The sequence below is a fragment of the Salvelinus sp. IW2-2015 genome, linkage group LG1, assembly GCF_002910315.2.
Source record: "Salvelinus sp. IW2-2015 linkage group LG1, ASM291031v2, whole genome shotgun sequence".
Lineage (NCBI taxonomy): Eukaryota > Metazoa > Chordata > Actinopteri > Salmoniformes > Salmonidae > Salvelinus > Salvelinus sp. IW2-2015.
The window spans coordinates 20,901,878-20,919,895 of NC_036838.1; the positions used below are offsets into that span (position 1 = coordinate 20,901,878).

General features: G+C 44.6%; 1 protein-coding gene across 2 annotated transcripts in view; it reads left to right on the forward strand.

Moving 5' to 3' along the window:
• chchd6b (coiled-coil-helix-coiled-coil-helix domain containing 6b) overlaps positions 1-18,018 on the forward strand; it is a 59,991-nt gene that overhangs the window by 12,538 nt on the left and 29,435 nt on the right. Inside the window, exons 5-7 of one of the 2 annotated variants that reach the window (XM_023985441.2) lie at positions 3,461-3,481; positions 5,679-5,762; positions 12,864-12,934. In XM_023985441.2, the coding sequence (XP_023841209.1) occupies positions 3,461-3,481; positions 5,679-5,762; positions 12,864-12,934 (176 nt within the window). The remainder of the gene's footprint in view (positions 1-3,460; positions 3,482-5,678; positions 5,763-12,863; positions 12,935-18,018) is intronic. The other variant, XM_023985450.2, reaches the window with a different exon arrangement.

Below are 18,018 nucleotides of genomic sequence, written 5' to 3' on the forward strand. Positions count from 1 at the left end.
CTTCACAATAACAGCACTTCCAGTTGACCGGGGCAACTCTAGCAGGGCAGAAATTTGATGAACTGACTTGTTGGAAAAGTGGCATCCTATGACGGTGCCACGTTGTAAGTCACCTGAGCTCTTCAGTAAGGTCATTCTACTGCCAATGTTTGTCTATGGAGATTGCATGGCGGTGTGCTGGAGTTTATGCACCTGTCTCTCTCTCCCTCCCTCCCACTCTCTCTCCATATTATTCCACCAGTCTGTACTTAGAATAAGCAGGCTGATAAAGTGCTAATTCATTTAGCATCCCTGAGCTATGTGAAGAGTACACACATTTAATGAGCATACAGATAGACTAACTAATTTACGCCTGTAATTCCACTCTGTGTGTGTGTGTGCGCGTGTGTGCGTGCGTGGAAGCACAGATCAGGACAGTGCCTGGTCCATTCAGAGAAGCTGTATGAGTGTGTTTGAGACTGAAAAGGAGAAGACTGAGAAAAGGGTTTACTGCATGTGTTTCTGTAAGTAAGATTTATTTTTGGCTTACTGTATCTGTGTGTACCTGGAGCTCGTACCTGTTATTTTCAGATGGGGGTAACCACTCAGAAACAATTTAAACCCAGAAACCTATTTTCTACACATTTTACTTTCAGCCCTTAAGACATTCTCATAACCTGAATTTGACCTATTCTTCAACCTTTACATTCTATTAACTTCTGAAAATGACAGGGCAAAACATGCACACAAACTGGCACAACCAGTTTACCCGGTATTACTGGAATTGTTTTGTATCTCTTTCCTTCCCCTTGCTCTCTTTTCTCCTTTTATCTCTACCGCTGTCACTTTCTCTGTTCATCTCTTCCCCTCTCTCACTTTCTCTCTCTGTATCTGTATATATCTCCTCTCTCTCACTTTCTCTCTCTGTATATATCTCCTCTCTCTCACTTTCTCTCTCTGTATATATCTCCTCTCTCTCACTTTCTCTCTCTGTATATATCTCTCCTCTCTCACTTTCTCTCTCTGTATCTGTATATCTCTCCTTCTCTCTCTCCAGTTTGGACACCAACACAGACTACCAAACGACGCCAAAACCCTCCTCCCCAAACACACAGATTTTATTCAAATGTTCTATTTGCATAATTCCTCATTTGCATAATTGATTTCCTAGGAAGCGCTTCTCTCCATGCGAGTCGGTGTGTGTGTTTGTGAGACCCAAAGGTCTCGTCCGCTCAGTCTCACACACACACACACACACACACACACACACACACACACACACACACTCCCATTCTCTCAGTTCAGTTACATTTGGGATATTGAATTCGAGCTAACTAGCATATCTGTTTGCTATGGTACTGCCTCTTAGGTCACCAGATGCACCAGGTTGGCAACGGCTTGTGCCACGCTTCGATTACAGTTGAAACTCTCTGGTTTTGGCAGGGGGTGGGGGTTGTGTTATCTACCAGGGGTGGCAGCAGGCTGTGAACAGCCACTCTAGCCCAATGGAAAAACACCCAACCTAGCCTATCTGATGGACACAGGGGTGTGGCTGTGTTGTGCCCAGACGGTTAGCCTGAGTCGAAATATAATGAGGTCTGTGTGTGCTTGGTCAAAAATGATTTGAGGAAACAATGCACCCACACACACACACACACACTCATTTGTGTATGTAACTCAACAATGATTATGCTTGGGAGCATTTGTCTTCGAGCATATGTTGAGAAGAAGTGGTAGAACTTGCACGGGTAAGATGTAAGGTTTGAGTTGACTGCTTGTCCCGAGGGTAACCAATGGACAAAATAATTGATTTGCTGAATGGCCATCAGACAATTTACAGACCGTTTGCGGAGCTTGATGGAGTGTAAATGCAAACCCTTAAGTTGGTCTATGTGCGTGTGTCTCAGCCAACCCCTTATTCTTCCAAGCCACTAACACTCTGGCCGCATCCCAAATGGCGCACACTTCCCCGTATAGCGCACTACTTTTGACCAGAGCTCGGTGCACTATATGGGGAATATGGCGCCAGTTGGGACAAAGACTCTATGAGTGTTCTAAAGAGAGGGGAGGTTCAAACAGAAACAGATGGTGTGGGCTGTAACCGCTTCACACCGCACGCCTCTGTGAGCTCACCTCATTTAGCTCAATGGGACTTTTTATGGGCCGTGGCCATATTATATTAGCCTACCCTGCCATTCTACTTCATTTACTTCTATGACCCTGGGTCCAGTATAAGGCCTTCCTGCTATTCTACTTCATTTACTTCTATGACCCCGGGTCCAGTGGTGGAGTGCTATTCAGTGTTTTTCCAATTGCTTCTTCTATAGGACTCCCAGGACTGTGCTTTTATTGTTCCAGGCCGGCACTAGTCTGACCTGACTCAACGAACGAAGAGCTCGGACATTAGTTGACAAGTCGGATCAGCGTTTGTTAGCGCCGGGCTGAGAGAGAATGTTCCGCGCCACTATTGGGTGCAGTCACGGAGCAGGAGCAGTCTTGAGTAGTCTTAAATGTGGGCGACAGTGTTCGACTTGTATTTAAAGTGATCCGAAAATGCCGTATAGAAGCATGTGTATGGTATAACCAGCATGTTACGTTTTAGAGCAAGGGTCTCCATGCCAACAGTGTTTCTGGAGAGCTACTAGTAGTGAAGGCGTTTGTTCCAGCCCAGCCGCTTAACACCTGATTACAACTCATCAAGGTACAGACTGAAGGTCAGATACAAAATAGCCCTAGCTAGATGTTCCGATGCATGTTCTTAAAGAGCTGGTGGGGACTGTTGTACCCCAACAGATATTGTAACAAAGCCAGACTACTGTATCTCCTGACCTACAGCCCCTTCCTCTACTACATCACGAATGTAAACACTTTAACGTCCGACCCTCCCCTGACCTTTCCAGTACCTCTTCTGTGCGAACCTCACCTCCTCTTTAATCTCAGCTCATCAATCCGTGTGTCTCGCTCAGCGCTCATTCTGTACATTTGAGACTTAATAATTAGCCTCACGTGGGATCTGTCCGGTGAAGAATGGTCTTTGTGAGATTACACGATGTTCTTTCTATTTATTAACCCCCCCCCCCCCCCCCCCCCCCCCTTCTATATCCCTCTGTCCTCCTTCTCATCTCTAACTGTCTCCTTAATCCTGAGCTATGGCGCGGCGCTCGTGTTTTAACCCTGTTGTTTCATGCAGGCGAACGCCAGCTAGCCGAGTGCAGCTCCCAGCGTTGTCTGCTATAGCAGCCCTGACTCGATTAATCACTGCACTAAACTTGTGTGTCTGTCTTTTCTCCCCCCTTCCTTTCTGTTTGTCTTTCTTCTCCGATCTCGCTACCTGCTCTCTTCCACTGTGTCCGCCGTCTCACCCTACTCCCTCTCTTCCTGCTTTCTCCTCTCTTTCGCAACTCCCCTTCGCTCGCCCCCCCCCCCCCCCCCTCTCTTTCTCTCATCCCCTGCCTCCTCTCTCTTCCGCTCTCTCTCCCAGACAGCAGAAGTGGATGCTTGGGTAAGCAGGAGCGGCTGCTCGCTGTTAATCTTACTTTCCTCTTTCCCTCCATTCAAATGTCATGTTTTCATTGTGCATTAAAGCAAGGCTCTGAGCATGCCGCCTCCCCCACCCCATCCCACCCGCCGCCGCCTCGTCACCAACAACACTTTGGGAGGTATTCAGCTAGAAAATTGCACATCATCTGCTGCTGCTGGGCTGAGGTGATTCTCCCCACCACCACCACCACCGCCAGCCTCACTCACAACAGACAGCAGCTGGAGTAGGAGAGAGAGAAAGAGAGGAGGGGCGGAGGTTGTGTGTTGGTGGGGAGAGGGGTGATTACATTGGATGTAATGTAGGCGTGTATGTAGGGGGTGGGATGTGTGCGTGCGTGTTTATGTGCGTGTTTGTGTGCGCTGTTCTGCACTTGTAAAGATAAGATGCCATAAAACCAGAATACTTCATCGATCTCCAAAAGGTAAATGTCATCGCACCATATTGCACATACAGCAACCAACATCAGTCAACATTTATGTCATTACATGAAAATGTGCAGACTGCACACACACTAAAGCACAACAAACACACACCCTTTGGACAGTTGAATGAGCATCTTCCTCTTGTGTTTCTTGCCGACCACCGGGAGTGCCTCAATCTGAACGCTATGGTCTTGTGTTTACTCTGGAAATCCAGAGATCCATTGTCATTTGAATGAGAATAATTCCCTTCTTCTCAGCGTGATTTGGCAGAAGAAGGGCATGCCGTGCTATGATGGTGTTTTGTCTTCTTACTCCTATTCTGGAATATGGATCCCGGACTAAGTCCTGTTCGTATTGTATGTATGCCCAGCCTTTGTGTATTTAGGCAAGCCATGATTTAGAGACTGACAGCTTGTAAAGGACACTTTCTATGTTCGTAATGGGATACTCAATGAGCGTATACTGCCTTTCATCACCTTATAATGCATTATAAGACTTTCTATAAGGATTCATAACACTCATAGCTACTTATAAGAGACTAGACAGATGCATTAAACCGATGGCTCGTAGAAAGTTATAATGGCGTCTTCATATAGCCGCCATTCTGCCTATGCTGTGCTTATAATGCCTTATAATGCTTGGTAAAGGCCTTGACTCATGTTCATTGACCATTTTCTTCTCTCTCTCCGCAGCTCTGCTACATCTTTCCATCGCCTCACGGGCTTGCCTGTTTGTCCGACCTAAACGGTACCACTTCACTTAAAGCTCTCTTGACGCCAAGTCTAGTTCAGCAATGSAATTCAACGGCTGAACTCACCAAACGGCAATTGTGATAGCAGTGTCAACTGACATGGCTACTATTTGGAATAACAATAAGAAGGCAAGCGGTTGGATAGTGGGCTGCTTCTTAGCCTACATCCGACGCTGTGCATCAGGAAAGGATATTGTGGAGATGTAACGCTGGCAGCTTTGACTTCCTGTCACTGACCTTATGTCAGCTACAGATTGTATGGAGTGGGGMGGTTTAAGTGAAGTGCTACGAGCTTTGACATTTCTTCTTGTTATTTTGCATGCTGCCAAGCCTTTTCCAGGCTGTGGTCTCCGCCTCAGTTTCAGCTACAGCTTTGCCAGTGTGGGCTCTAAAGCTTGAGGGCCTACATCTCATAACCCGCTGCCGCTATCCGCCGCCGCCGCCGCCGCCTTGATGTTGCGATGTATCAGGAAGCAGGGTCTACGCKGACAGGCGCTCACGCAGCAGTCGCAGTCACACACACACAGCCACTCCAGTGTGGTCTCGTAAGTTACAGAGGAGATCAGACCTACTCTCAAAAGTGCAGTAGTATAGGCTAACACTTTATTTGGATAGTTCCCCGTAGATGGTTTATATTGTGTTTAAACACACTGTCAACAAACTATTAAACTAACTATTCGCTAACCTTATCCTAGACCTAAACCCATTCCTAGCCCTACCCCCAACCACCTGTAGAAAAGTAATACAACCTCACACATCTCCCCGTTGCGATACATTAAATGAGTGCCATTGATAGCAGTGATGCTTGAGATGATGTCTTAAGCACTTTTCAGTGACCGCTCCAAGTTCTGTTCGAAATCAAAAAACCCAAGGTCTTTGCAAATTCTGTTGAATCTGCCAGAGACTCATCAGCTGTTTTAGAGGAGCCACCTTCTACTGAAGTCCGTCCACCGTGTTTAATCGTCCCGTCTCTGTCCTCCTTCAGGCCAAGCAGCTGGAAAAGAAAGAGGCCGAGCTGCAACACCTGGCGGCCTTCTACAAGGAACAGCTACATATCTTAGAGAAGAAGGTAAGGACGACACTGCAAAGTATATCGGAGCGGAGGGACGTTTTTATTTTTATTTTTTTTATTTTTTACAAATGTGTGTTAATGAAAACAAATGCAATCAAACTCTTTTTAGAATCGCAACACATTTACAGTAGAAACGACACAACAAAAGAGAACAATACAAAAAAATAGCACAAAGGATGTCTAACATGACAAAATTGCTGATTTTTAATGTCCATCTAACGTATTGCAAACATATTGATTTTTGACCACTTAATGAACCAGGCCAATCGTATAGGACAGGGATGAGCAACTCCTGTCCTTTGGGGCCTGAGTATCTGCTGGTTTTGTTTCATGCCTGGCATTTCTTTGGCACACTGATGTCCAATAATTGCTCACGGAGTGCACAGCAGTTAGTTGTAAATGAATTGAATGTTTTTCTATGTGTTCAGAAATACGGCTTGTATTGGTAGAGTAGCACTTGKAAACGTTCTCAACAAGCGTGGTCTCTGAAAGAGGACTTGGTGGCTAATCAAAATGACCTGACTTTGGTTTCTCTGCAGGACCTTGTAAAACAGTTGTCAAAAAACACAATATAAAAGTGTTTTTGAGCTTTTAAGAAATAAGGACCTCCGTTCCAGCTCTTCCACAGGCACTAATGTACCTGTGATATTTTCCCCCAACGTAAAAGCTACTTTTGAAGTGTCTTGTTAAATGTTGCCTGCACTTACATGGCTTAGAGTGATACGAGGTGGTAGTTTAATATCAAAACCGCACTTGTGAAACTGTACAAAATCCCTGCACGAAACATACACGCACTATGTTAATATTGAATAGCCGTTCACTCTTCAGAACCAATAACTGACCTAACCTGATAAAACATTTGCCCGAGGCTGAACTACTTGCTAAACAAACACACACACACCCTTAAAAAAAAATCTATATATGAAAGAACACATGGTTTTTGGACACTGCTATGGTTTATGTATTGCTTTCAATATCATTAGTTTTGTTTCCAATAATACGAATTTTGTTCTCGACTTCAGAAGTTTTGCTTGATATTATTGGCACAAAAGGAGCTCACTCACAAGAGGATTGCACCATATAATAACAATATTAGTCCATGAAATGTGTTTAAAGCAGCAATCCTTAATTGAAACATTAACAAAGTGACTCCCTGCCATGGTTTCAGTAAAAAGCTGAGGGATGGGGCTGACCATCCATGATATCAAAATGATAGTTTTAACCATGTTTTTAGGCTACACAGTGTTTGTTTACGTTTACCTTGTTTACAAACATTGGATATCACTTTCACATAGAATATTTTGTTTATTTTTTTATATATATTTTATATATATATATATATATATATATATATATATATATATATATATATATATATATATATATATAGTACCAGTCAAAAGTTGACACTTTATTTTTACTATTTTCTACATTGTAGAATAATAGTGAAGACATCAAAACTATGAAATAACACATATGGAATCATGTAGTAACCAAAAAAGTATTAAACAAATCAAAATATATTTTAGATTTGAGATTCTTAAAAGTAGCCACCCTTTGCCTTGATGACAGCTTTGCTCAGTCTTGGCACTGTAGGAAAGAGTAAAATAAAGAAAAACCCTCGAATGAGCAGCTGTGTCCAAAGTTTTAACTGGTACTGTATATTTTTTTCTTTAAAACAACAACAGTACAAATGGCCGCTCCCATCTGGATTGCATGTGAGTTTTCACATAGGAAACGGCAAATTAAGAGTTTTACATGTAGAGTTGTTTTACAACAGATTTTTAGGATGCACACGCATGTGTATATCATGTGCTTTTGCCTGTACTGTTTTGTTGTATGAATTTGAAGTTGTTTGGATCTCCATCTTTCCCTGGTCTCATGAACACCGTCTCATGAACACCGTCTCCTTGGTCTCATGAACACCGTCTCCTTGGTCTCATGAACACCGTCTCCATGGTCTCATGAACACCATCTCCTTGGTCTCATGAACACCATCTCCTTGGTCTCATGAACACCGTCTCCCTGGTCTCATGAACACCATCTCCTTGGTCTCATGAACACCGTCTCCCTGGTCTCATGAACACCGTCTCCCTGGTCTCATGAACACCGTCTCCTTGGTCTCATGAACACCGTCTCCCTGGTCTCATGAACACCGTCTCCCTGGTCTCATGAACACCGTCTCCTTGGTCTCATAAACACCATTATGACATCACCTGCATGGATCTAGTGCATAACAAGGAAATCAGCATGGTTTTCTACGTAAACCGTCAATAGCATTCTTCAACATTCTAGAGACCGAGCCAAGATTCTCCTCATAAACAATCCCACCTGCTGTAAAGATGCATTGTTTTGAGACACCTTGGATATCTTTCTATCGCCAAATGTCACGTCACTATGACTTTGGCTACTCCGACTCTGTCTGATAAGGAAAAGTCCGACTCGGGTGGCTACGGCTATGTGTCTGACTTTGACTGAGGTCAGATGGCCAGTCACAAGAGTCCAGAGAGGTGGGCCAATGTGACTTTGAAAAGGAGTCAAATTCGACTGCTATCAGTCTGACTACGAGTGTGACTGTGTGTGACTGTCACTTTGAGCCCAAAGACCAGTCCGAAGACTCCAGAGAGGTGAGCCTCATCATAGAACCCACACCCTCCCAGCCATCCTCTGTGGATCCCTCTGGCCAAGAGGCCATCTCTTTATTATCCCTGACAACACTTGGATTAAGATGGAAGATGAAATGCATGTCTAAGGGCACACACACACACACACACACACACACACACACACACACACACACCTTCATATCCTTGTAACCGCTTGGCGTACAAACACATTCATACGCGCGCACGTACACACACTGCAATATTAACCATCTTCCTAGCCGTTGTCATTCCGCCCCCAGCCGTCTTCTTTGCCTTGGCTGAAGGACCATAAGCTGCGGGTCTTATCGTGGCCATCACTCGCCTCCTTTAGCGTCTGAGTAGAATGTAAATGACCTGCGCACCACACTGCACTAGCTGCCATACTTTTATTTGTATTTATTTATCGTTGTTGTAATTTCACCCCATTGTTCTCCCCAATTGCTACTTACGATCTCGTCCCATCGCTGCAACTCCCCAACGGGCTCGGGAGAGGCGAAAGTCGAGACATGCGTCCTCCGAAACGCGACCCGCCGAGCAGCGCTGTTCTCAACACACTGCTCACTTAACCCAGAAGCCAGCTGCACCAATGTGTCTGAGGAAACGCCGTTCGACTGACAACCGGAAGTCAGCTTGCTGGCGCAAGGCCCGCCACAAGGAGTCACTGTAATGAGACCAAGGAAAGCCCCCGGGCCTTCCCTAACCCGGACGGAGCTGGGCCAATTGTGCGCCGCCCTACGGGGCTCCCGGTCACGGCCGGCTGTGACACAGCCTGGGATCGAACCCCAGGCTGTAGTGGTGCCTCAGCACTGTGACCGCAGTGCCTTCGACCGCTGCGCCACTCGGGAGGCTCATGACGCCATGCACTGACATGCCTGTGGACGAGGAGGAGAAAGGGAGAGCGAGAAGTATAGAGCGATTTGGATACTGTTCATTAAAAAGACTGTATTTTGCGCCAGTGTTCAACTCCCGCTGCTTCATTTTCTCCCCCTCTTTTATTTATTTCCTTTGTTGTCATTCTTTCTTCCCTCCCTCCATCATATGCCCCTCTTTCTTTATCTCCCTACTTGCATTCTATTATATTGTACCTGCCTTGGTGGAAATTGCTTACCAGTAAGATGAGAGGAATATAGTTCCTGGTTCTGAATGCTTGCTGCTTTCATAAGCGAATCACTTGACTCAGAACGCAAGGCAGCGTTTTCTCACAGTCAGTAGCATTTCTAACACGAGTCTCTCAATCAGCTCAGTCAAAGACACTGCGTGGCGCATAGCTTGTTCCGGCAAGGCTTCTAGCACATCTCAAAGAGCTGTAGCTAACCAAACCTTTTGTCCATGTGGGAACGACAGGCAATGCGTTAACCTTAGAGGAACCCAACAGCCATTCTCTCCCTCATAGCTTTCCATTGATTTCCACATGCATTCCAACAACAACAATCAGACAGCACTTGCCACAGACACACGCACACTCACGCATACACCTGCACACTCACGCATACACCTGCACAGGCTTGATGTCTTGATCAAGTCAGTCTCTCTCCAGTGACAAGGCCGAGCCACACACACAGATTAGTGGAGAAATCCTACAGCTAATTGCTGTCTGATCTTCCTGAATCAATATTTGACTCTGGCTTAACTCGGGGCCTTCTGATTGTTTGATAAGAGGTGTGTGTGTGTTGAATTCCCGTTAGAGGGACACACTCACTCTCTCTTTTTCTCTCTCTCTCTCTCTGCACCTATGCTTACTAATCGGTCCTCAGTTTCCATGTATCTTTGAGAAGTTGTCGCTGTGTGAAAATATATCTGTAAACAAGTAATCTTTTAAAATGCAACTTTTTTTAATCCCCCTTCCTTTCCATTTGTCGAATTCCACCACTGAAAATAATCCCTCCGCCGCTCAAACTTAAAGCGTGAACCCCCCCCCCCCCCCCCCCCGCCCTCACCCCATCGCCGTGCACGCACGCGCAAACACACACACACGAACACACACACACGAATGCATACAAACATGCCCATAAACATGCTTACAGTCACACAGGTACACACTGTACACATACTGTGCGATAATCCCTAAACAAGGCCCTCCTGCTTTTTCTCCATCCCTCGCTTTCTCCGTTGCTCATTCCCACCCTTAAGGGTAATCTTTCTCCTCTCCTTCCTTCCTCTTGTTGAAAATGACTGCCAAGAGCTTGGATCGTGCTTTAGACAGTGTTGTATCTTCGCCATCATCCGTACTCTACCAACTGAGCCACGTTACTGTTGTGTATAACCCCACACACACACACTCCCATTCTCTCAGTTCCCATTACACCTCTCCTCGTCTCTCCTTCCTCCATCCCTCCGTCAGTAGGGACTGTGGTGTGAACATCATCTGACCAGAGAGAGGTGTCCGTTTCTGGAACACCTCCTCATACTTTCCTCCAATGTCTCCATCACTTTATCCTTTAACTCTCCATTCATCCAGCCCTGTGGATCGAAGCTGGTGGAGTTCTGTGTGTGTATGTGTGTCTGGAGGCTGGTCTATGAGCCAGATGTGGGATTAGAAGTTGGCTGTCTGTAAACCCTTTCACCTTCCCATCTGTGCCAACACACACACACACACACACTGGTCGCCCTTCTCTCTCCACCTCATATAGCCTCTGTCTTCTGCACCTCTTGGGACAAAGCACCAGCCCCAGTGGGTCTCCTTTCATGTCGTTAAGTTCACAAGCCTGGCTACTTTCCCTTTAATGTCATCCACTGAGCATTCCCATTGAGCTCTTGGCACTAACTAGCTCTAAGTCGCTAGTGTCTGTATTGAGGCTAACGCTCCCTCGTTCATGCCCGTTGAATCTGAATGTTAGCACGTCGCTAACTCTCCCCTCGTCTTAGTTTCTCCCCCCCCCCCCCCCGGCGCAGTGACATTTCAGCCCAGTCCAGATGCACCGTCAATGGGGAGATTTAGAGACGACAGTGGCAAAATCCTCCATGGTTAATCCTATACAGTGCAGCTCCTCAACCTGATCACTGGCAGTAATACTTGGGATGCTACCCAAATGGAACCCTCTTCCATAGTGCACTACGGACAAACCCAATGTGCCCTGGTCAAAAGTAGCGCACTACGTAGGGGATAGGGTGCCATTTGCGACAGTACCATCGCGTCATTCATCCACCCTGGGAGACGTGATATTCTTCACACTTAACCAAGGTAGCAAAGCAGGAGGACACTGGAGTGAAGTCAAATGGATTATAGACTGCGGATTTAGGGATGAACTCCTGCTGGACAGATGTGAGGTGCTCTATTTCAGCTGACAACCACCTGCCATTGTCTTTGTCTCTACAATGGTATAGAAGGACTTTCTTAACTTGGGCAAATGTATTTTGAGAGAATCTCGTCTTGGAGATCTTGAGGTTCAACTCTGTCATATGGGAAGGAGAGCGAGATGGAGGGGGGGGGGGAGCGAGAGAGAGACATTTTTTTAGATCCTAGCGACTGGTATTAGGAGGGATTACTTTCTAGACGACACGTTATCCTGACTATAAGGAATAGGGATCAGAGTAACCCATCCATTGGTAGTGGATAAGAAGAGGATAAGATGAGTTCCCCCCCCCCCCCACCATAAAAGCTCCATATAAATCCAATCCATTATTAAGAGTGTGTGGAATAATGTGAAAATGACTGTGGGAATAGGTGGCTGGGATTGTAGAGGAGGTTCATGTTTGATCCCATCTCTTTTCCCGCTTACTAACTTCAATTATCCTCTTCCCTATCTCTCTACCCATTGGGAATATCAGGGATAATTAAGGAAAATGGCGAGGGAGTCGGGGCCATGGTTATTGGGTTTAAATAGTGATTACTGCATGGAACAATGAAGTGGAAGTCTATGGGGTGCGTGTGGTGAGCGTGTGTCTTGTGTGAGAGAAGAGAGAAGAAAAAAAAGAATGAATGGAAGTTTGAGTGGTGCACTTATTTTATTGTACTGGCATGTGCAGTACGTTACACAACTACACTGAACGTTCACCTCGATGGTGAAAAGGTTCGGACTCGAGGAGTTATGACGAAACCCAGTTCGACTGTCAATCGAAGCAAGTTCTTCACGTCGCTCCGCGTTTTTTACAGGACCGCGGTAAACCTGACATTATGGTCACTGATTAGAGCAGAATAGAGTAGATGGCCTAGTACAAGTCTCTCTTTATGACATAATTGCTGTTTAAATGCCACCTCTGCACACATTAATTCAAACTTTACGGAGATTCCACCAAAACATCAATGATCAGATTTGTTAGTGACACTGTTCGGTCGAAAGTTTCCCCGTTTTTTTAATGAGTTTGACATTTAAGATGTGTTTTGCGGGCTTGTCAGCGCTCGCAAATCAATAGAACAGTCGTAACCCACGAAAGGTACTTGTACAGATGTTACCGGATAATTGGTGTAACTCAACTACTCTGTCATCTCTGTTTTTTGTGTGTGTTGTCCCAGAATCTCGACTACTACCAGCAGACATCTGAGCAGTACAACGAGGCAGCCGACAAGGCCGAGGCCCATATCAAGTAAGTAGCTCGATAAGGCCGAGGCCCATATCAAGTAAGTAGCTCGATAAGGCCGAGGCCCATATCAAGTAAGTAGCTTATTTTGAGAACTGACTGAATGGAGCGGTACTAGTGACGTTTAGAGAATGCTAAGTGGGCTAATTCCTGCTGTTCATAATGTATTACCATAGCAACGTATACGCATGTCATATGCATGTCATCCACCTCAGGTAGGTGAAATTTTGCCACCCATTCTTTTTTTTCTTCTTTTTTTTTAAGGCTAATTCTGATCTACTTTGTTCAAGATCATTGGTGGACAATTCATTGGTAGACGGTCATTTTTAATTTCCGAATTTACTTAGAAAAGGGAGAGTGATGGGGATTTGAAGGAACAGTCGTGCTTTGGACAGTGCTTTTCAGAAACCGCCACCTGTTAAAAAAAACAGGACATTTTTTATTCTGCCAGTGATTGCCACCACGCTGGCACTGTCAGTATCTAGATCCTACCAGTCTGCAGCACCAGTCATTATTTTCCTTGAAAAGAGAGAGGGAATCGGAATAACCAGAATGCTTTTCGTTTCTGGCTAGGAGTGCTGATTCCCACAAATCTGCCGAAAGCTGCATAATTCCTTCGGCTTGCTTCTCTCCTCTGTGATTTCTTCAGGCTTTTTAAGTCTTAATCTTTCCTTTTATAAGTTCCATTTCCAAAACCTATGTCTCAGCCCCTCACCCATCTTGCCACCCACATTCACCTACTCCTCCCAAACTTAGTCCTCCCGCAAATGACATCTCTCCTCAGCGACACATTTCTATGTGAGGTAATAACCTAGGAAGATGGTAATCTTTTTCTCCATTTATATTTTCCTGCTGTGTTAAATATAACATTTTTCTAAATATATTTATTTCCAAAATATTTATCTCCAATGAGCCATTTCAGTTCCTGGAATAGAATCCTCCCTAGAGGATTGGCCAGTAATTTAATATGTGTGCAATTAGTAAGTGTTGAATTATTTGCCATTTCAAAATGGGGCCTCGTTTGAGCCTACTCATTTCACTTGGCATGTCCCTGCCATGGTTTGTCAAATTGCTCGTAGTTGATTTAGTCTTTTTTTTTTTTTGCTGTTTGTATTTCAAATGACATGTCACTACATTTGATGAGTTTTCAAACATTTCTTTGGTTGATTAAGTTAAAGTAAAATTGCGGTCGTAAGTCATTTGATAGTGTGCTGGTGTGATCCCAATACCAGCTCGTGATACGGTTTTCAAAATGGCACTGTGTGATAGAAACTAAGACTGTGGGAACATGGTTTAACATCAGCCATAGTTGACAGCATAGAGCAGGAGCCTCATCAGAGCCACATTGACAGCAACAACTCAACAATCAGCGGTTTGATACTTGACGTGCGGGCTGCCCGGCTGTGGGCCTGTGATGTGCTAAAACACAATCCACCGCAATTTTTAAAAAGAAGCTATTGATCCTCTGTGGCTCGATAATGCTCTCTGATGTAGTCGTTTTTAACGATTTCATTTATTTCTGTACAGACAGGAGTAATTATTTAATTTTGCAAATGTATTTCAATTTATCTACATCACTTCCAGTACCCCGTCCCGAGACTATTTTCTTCCATGCACTGTGCTCTCCCCAAGGCCAAATAATCAACACTACTTATTATTAATTCAATGGGTTGTGGTCAGTAACCCCATATGAGGTTAGATAATCTATCAGCAAGTAGCCTACAAACACAAGAGAATAATGGTTTCAGCTATATTGTTGTAGAAACTATGTAGCGCTTATGACCTTTTTAACCATTGTAGCACAGTTTCTTTTCAAATGACTTGAATAGCCTATGGGAGAGGTGTAAAACGTGTGTATTGGCATCAGTAGGCTAAGTAATTGAAATGCATCAGAAGTTTTGGAAAGTTCAGGGAAACATCATGTATGGCTATATGGGCATAATTGTGTGTGTAGATAAGATTTGCATTGCTTTAAATTGCTAAACTGATGATGATGAGCACTCACCTCGACTTCGCTAACATTTCCCAGCCTAATTGTAACCAAACGTCCGGACAGAGTTCAGTGAAAACTAAAATGGGACATTGATTGATTTATTAAGACGAGTTCCTATGCTTGTATCAATGGCGCTGCCCAAGTCGACATGGTGCTGAAATGACCATATAGTTGACCACACGACAATTGTTTTACATGTATTCTAACAGTTGGTAGACTTTTCACCAAACCACGGCTCTATGAACTAAGCGGCGCATTCAGTTGACAATTTTTTTTCATTTCTTTTTACACCATCGCAACAGTGCAAAAGATTCAGGGCTGACCCAAAGTAAAAAATCCCAGAAAGCCCGGTCCTGGTAATGTCCCTTGCAAAGATACTGACACAAATTTGCTCCTCGTCTCCAGATGCCCATGTGGAACGAGTCTTAACCTGTAGTACATCATATTCACTTCCTTGGGGTGAAAAGTTGTGTAAGAGGATTCGTTAAACTCGCTTAAAGTCGTCCCATGACCTCGTAGCTGTAATGGGTCCTGAGCCAGTCCTAAATGGTTTTAGCATCGGTGACCCCTCCTCACACAAAAATACCTCCATCCACGAATGTTTCAGCTTATGAGGAAGAGGATGATCCAGAGTAGCAGAAATTGACACCAGTTAATGTCACTTACCAAGCCCACACCTAATGAAGAGGGAGAGAGGGACGGAGAGCATGCCAGATGACAGAAAGAGGAGAAGCAATAAAAAAAAGACCACAAAAGAGAAAGGAAGAGCAATTCAAACGAAGAGAGACACGGGGCGAGAGAGTGCGTCGGGAAAGATCTAGAACGCAATGCGCTCACGCACAACCGTTTAGATGTCAACTTAGCCACGACCCCTAGGCTCCAAAGCTGTAGTCTAGGCCACTGCGAATTGGGCTCTACTTCCTCTTCAGAAAATTCACTGTGCTGTTTTTGAAGACCTTAAATCCATGACAGCACACATTAATAACTTTGCTCTCTCCTCTCATGCGCAGAGAATAATAAATGCTACACCATTCTCATCCCCTCCCTCCTTATTACTTTCTTCCCTTTCTTTATATTACTTTGTTCCCCATATAGTCTCGGCAACGGCTCGCGAGTCATGCTTTCTTCATAAACCCCCGATTCTGAGAAGAAGAGGCTGAAAATAATGGGAAGCTTTAATGATTAGAGCGTAATTCTCTCGCCGCGATATGCTTACAGATGCAAACCATGACGGGCAGGAGCAATTGGAATGTGTTTTTCCCTCAAAAACGTGGCTAACAAAGTGGCACGGCTAATGTTTTTCTAATAAGACCTCACCTTTAATTTCACTCAAACAAGGCAGTTGCAGCAGATTAGAAAAGGCAATTTTCTGCTTCAGATTCCTTTTATTAACACGACCGTCCTGTTATAAAGCTGTCCTTTGCAGCCAATGCAGTGAATTCTAAAGAAAAACCAAGAGTTTCTTATCTCTGTGGTGCTAGCCTGTAGCTACGTTTTGAACCTATCCTGAGGGGTGACTGGAACAAAATGGCCGCCACCTGTAGCTGTGCAAAACCGGAGATATAGAGTGATTGGTTTGATTTGGGTCTGTGTAGGCAACGTGTTTCTACAACTTGATTGGAGTTCACCTGTGGTAAATTAAATTGATTGGACATGATTTGGAAAGGCCCCCACTTGTGGTGTGAGGGTCCACAGTGCCATGAGGTCGAAGGTATTGTCCGTAGAGCTCCGAGAAAGGATTGTGTCGAGGCACATATCTGGGGAAGGGCACTAAAACATTCTGCAGCATTGAAGGTCCCCAAGACCACTGTGGCCTCCATCATTCTTAAATTGAAGAAGTTTGGAACCACCAAGACTCTTCCTAGAGCTGGCTGGACAAACTGAGCAATCGGGGGAGAAGAACCCGATGGTCACTTTGACAGAGCTCTAGAGTTCCTCTGTGGAGATGGGAGAACCTTCCAGAGGGACAACCATCTCTGCAGCACTCCACCAATCAGGCCTTTATGGTAGAGTGGCCAGACGGAAACCACTCCTCAGTAAAAGACACATACATGACAGCTTGCTTGGAGTTTGACAAAAGGCACCTAAAGACTCTCAGACCATACCGTATCAAGATTTTCTGGTCTGATGAAACCAAGATTGAACTCTTTGGCCTGAATGCCAAGCATCACATCTGGAGGAAACCTGGCAGCATTCCTACAGTAAAGCATGGTGGAGGCAGCATCCTGCTGTCCGTATGTTTTTCAGCGGAAGGGACTGGGAGACTAGTCAGATTTGAGGCAAAGATGAACGGAGCAAAGTACAGAGAGATCCTTGATGAAAACCTGCTCTGGAGTGCTCAGGACCACAGACTGGGACAAAGTTCACCTTCCAACAGGACAACGGCCCTAATCACACAGCCAAGAAATTGCAGGAGTGGCTTCGGGACAAGTCTCTGAATGTCCTTGAGTGGTCCAGTCAGAGCCCGGACTTGAACCCGATCGAACATCAATGGAGAGACCTGAAAATAGCTGCGCAGCAACGCTCCCCATCCAACCTGACAGAGCTTGAGAGGATCTGCAGAGAGGAATGGGAGAAACTCCCCAAATACAGGTGTGCCAAGCTTGTAGCTTCATACCCAAGAAGACACGATGCTGTAATTGCTGCCAAAGGTGCTTCAACAAAGTACTGAGTAAAGGGTCTGAATTGTTATGTAAATGTGATATTTCAGTGTTTTTTTACTTTATATACATTTGCAAAAATGTATATAAAATTGTTTTTTCTTTGTCATTATGGGGTATTCGGTGTAGATTGATGAGGATTATTTTCTTTAATCAATTTTAGAATAAGGCTGTAATGAAACAAAATGTGGAAAAGCCCAGAGGTCTGAATACTTTCCAAATGCACTGTATGTAATGTGACTATATACTTGTTTTTATAGATGGCCAAATACAATCAAATGGCACTTTCAATGTTGCCATAAACAGTAATATATTGCCTGTTTGCACTGAGTGAAAGCAATTCAACCCTGCACAAATCCAACACATTGTGTGTGCCTCAGTTGAAGCTGCTAGCCATAAACAACTCTCAAGTGATATATGACTATTATATGAGCATA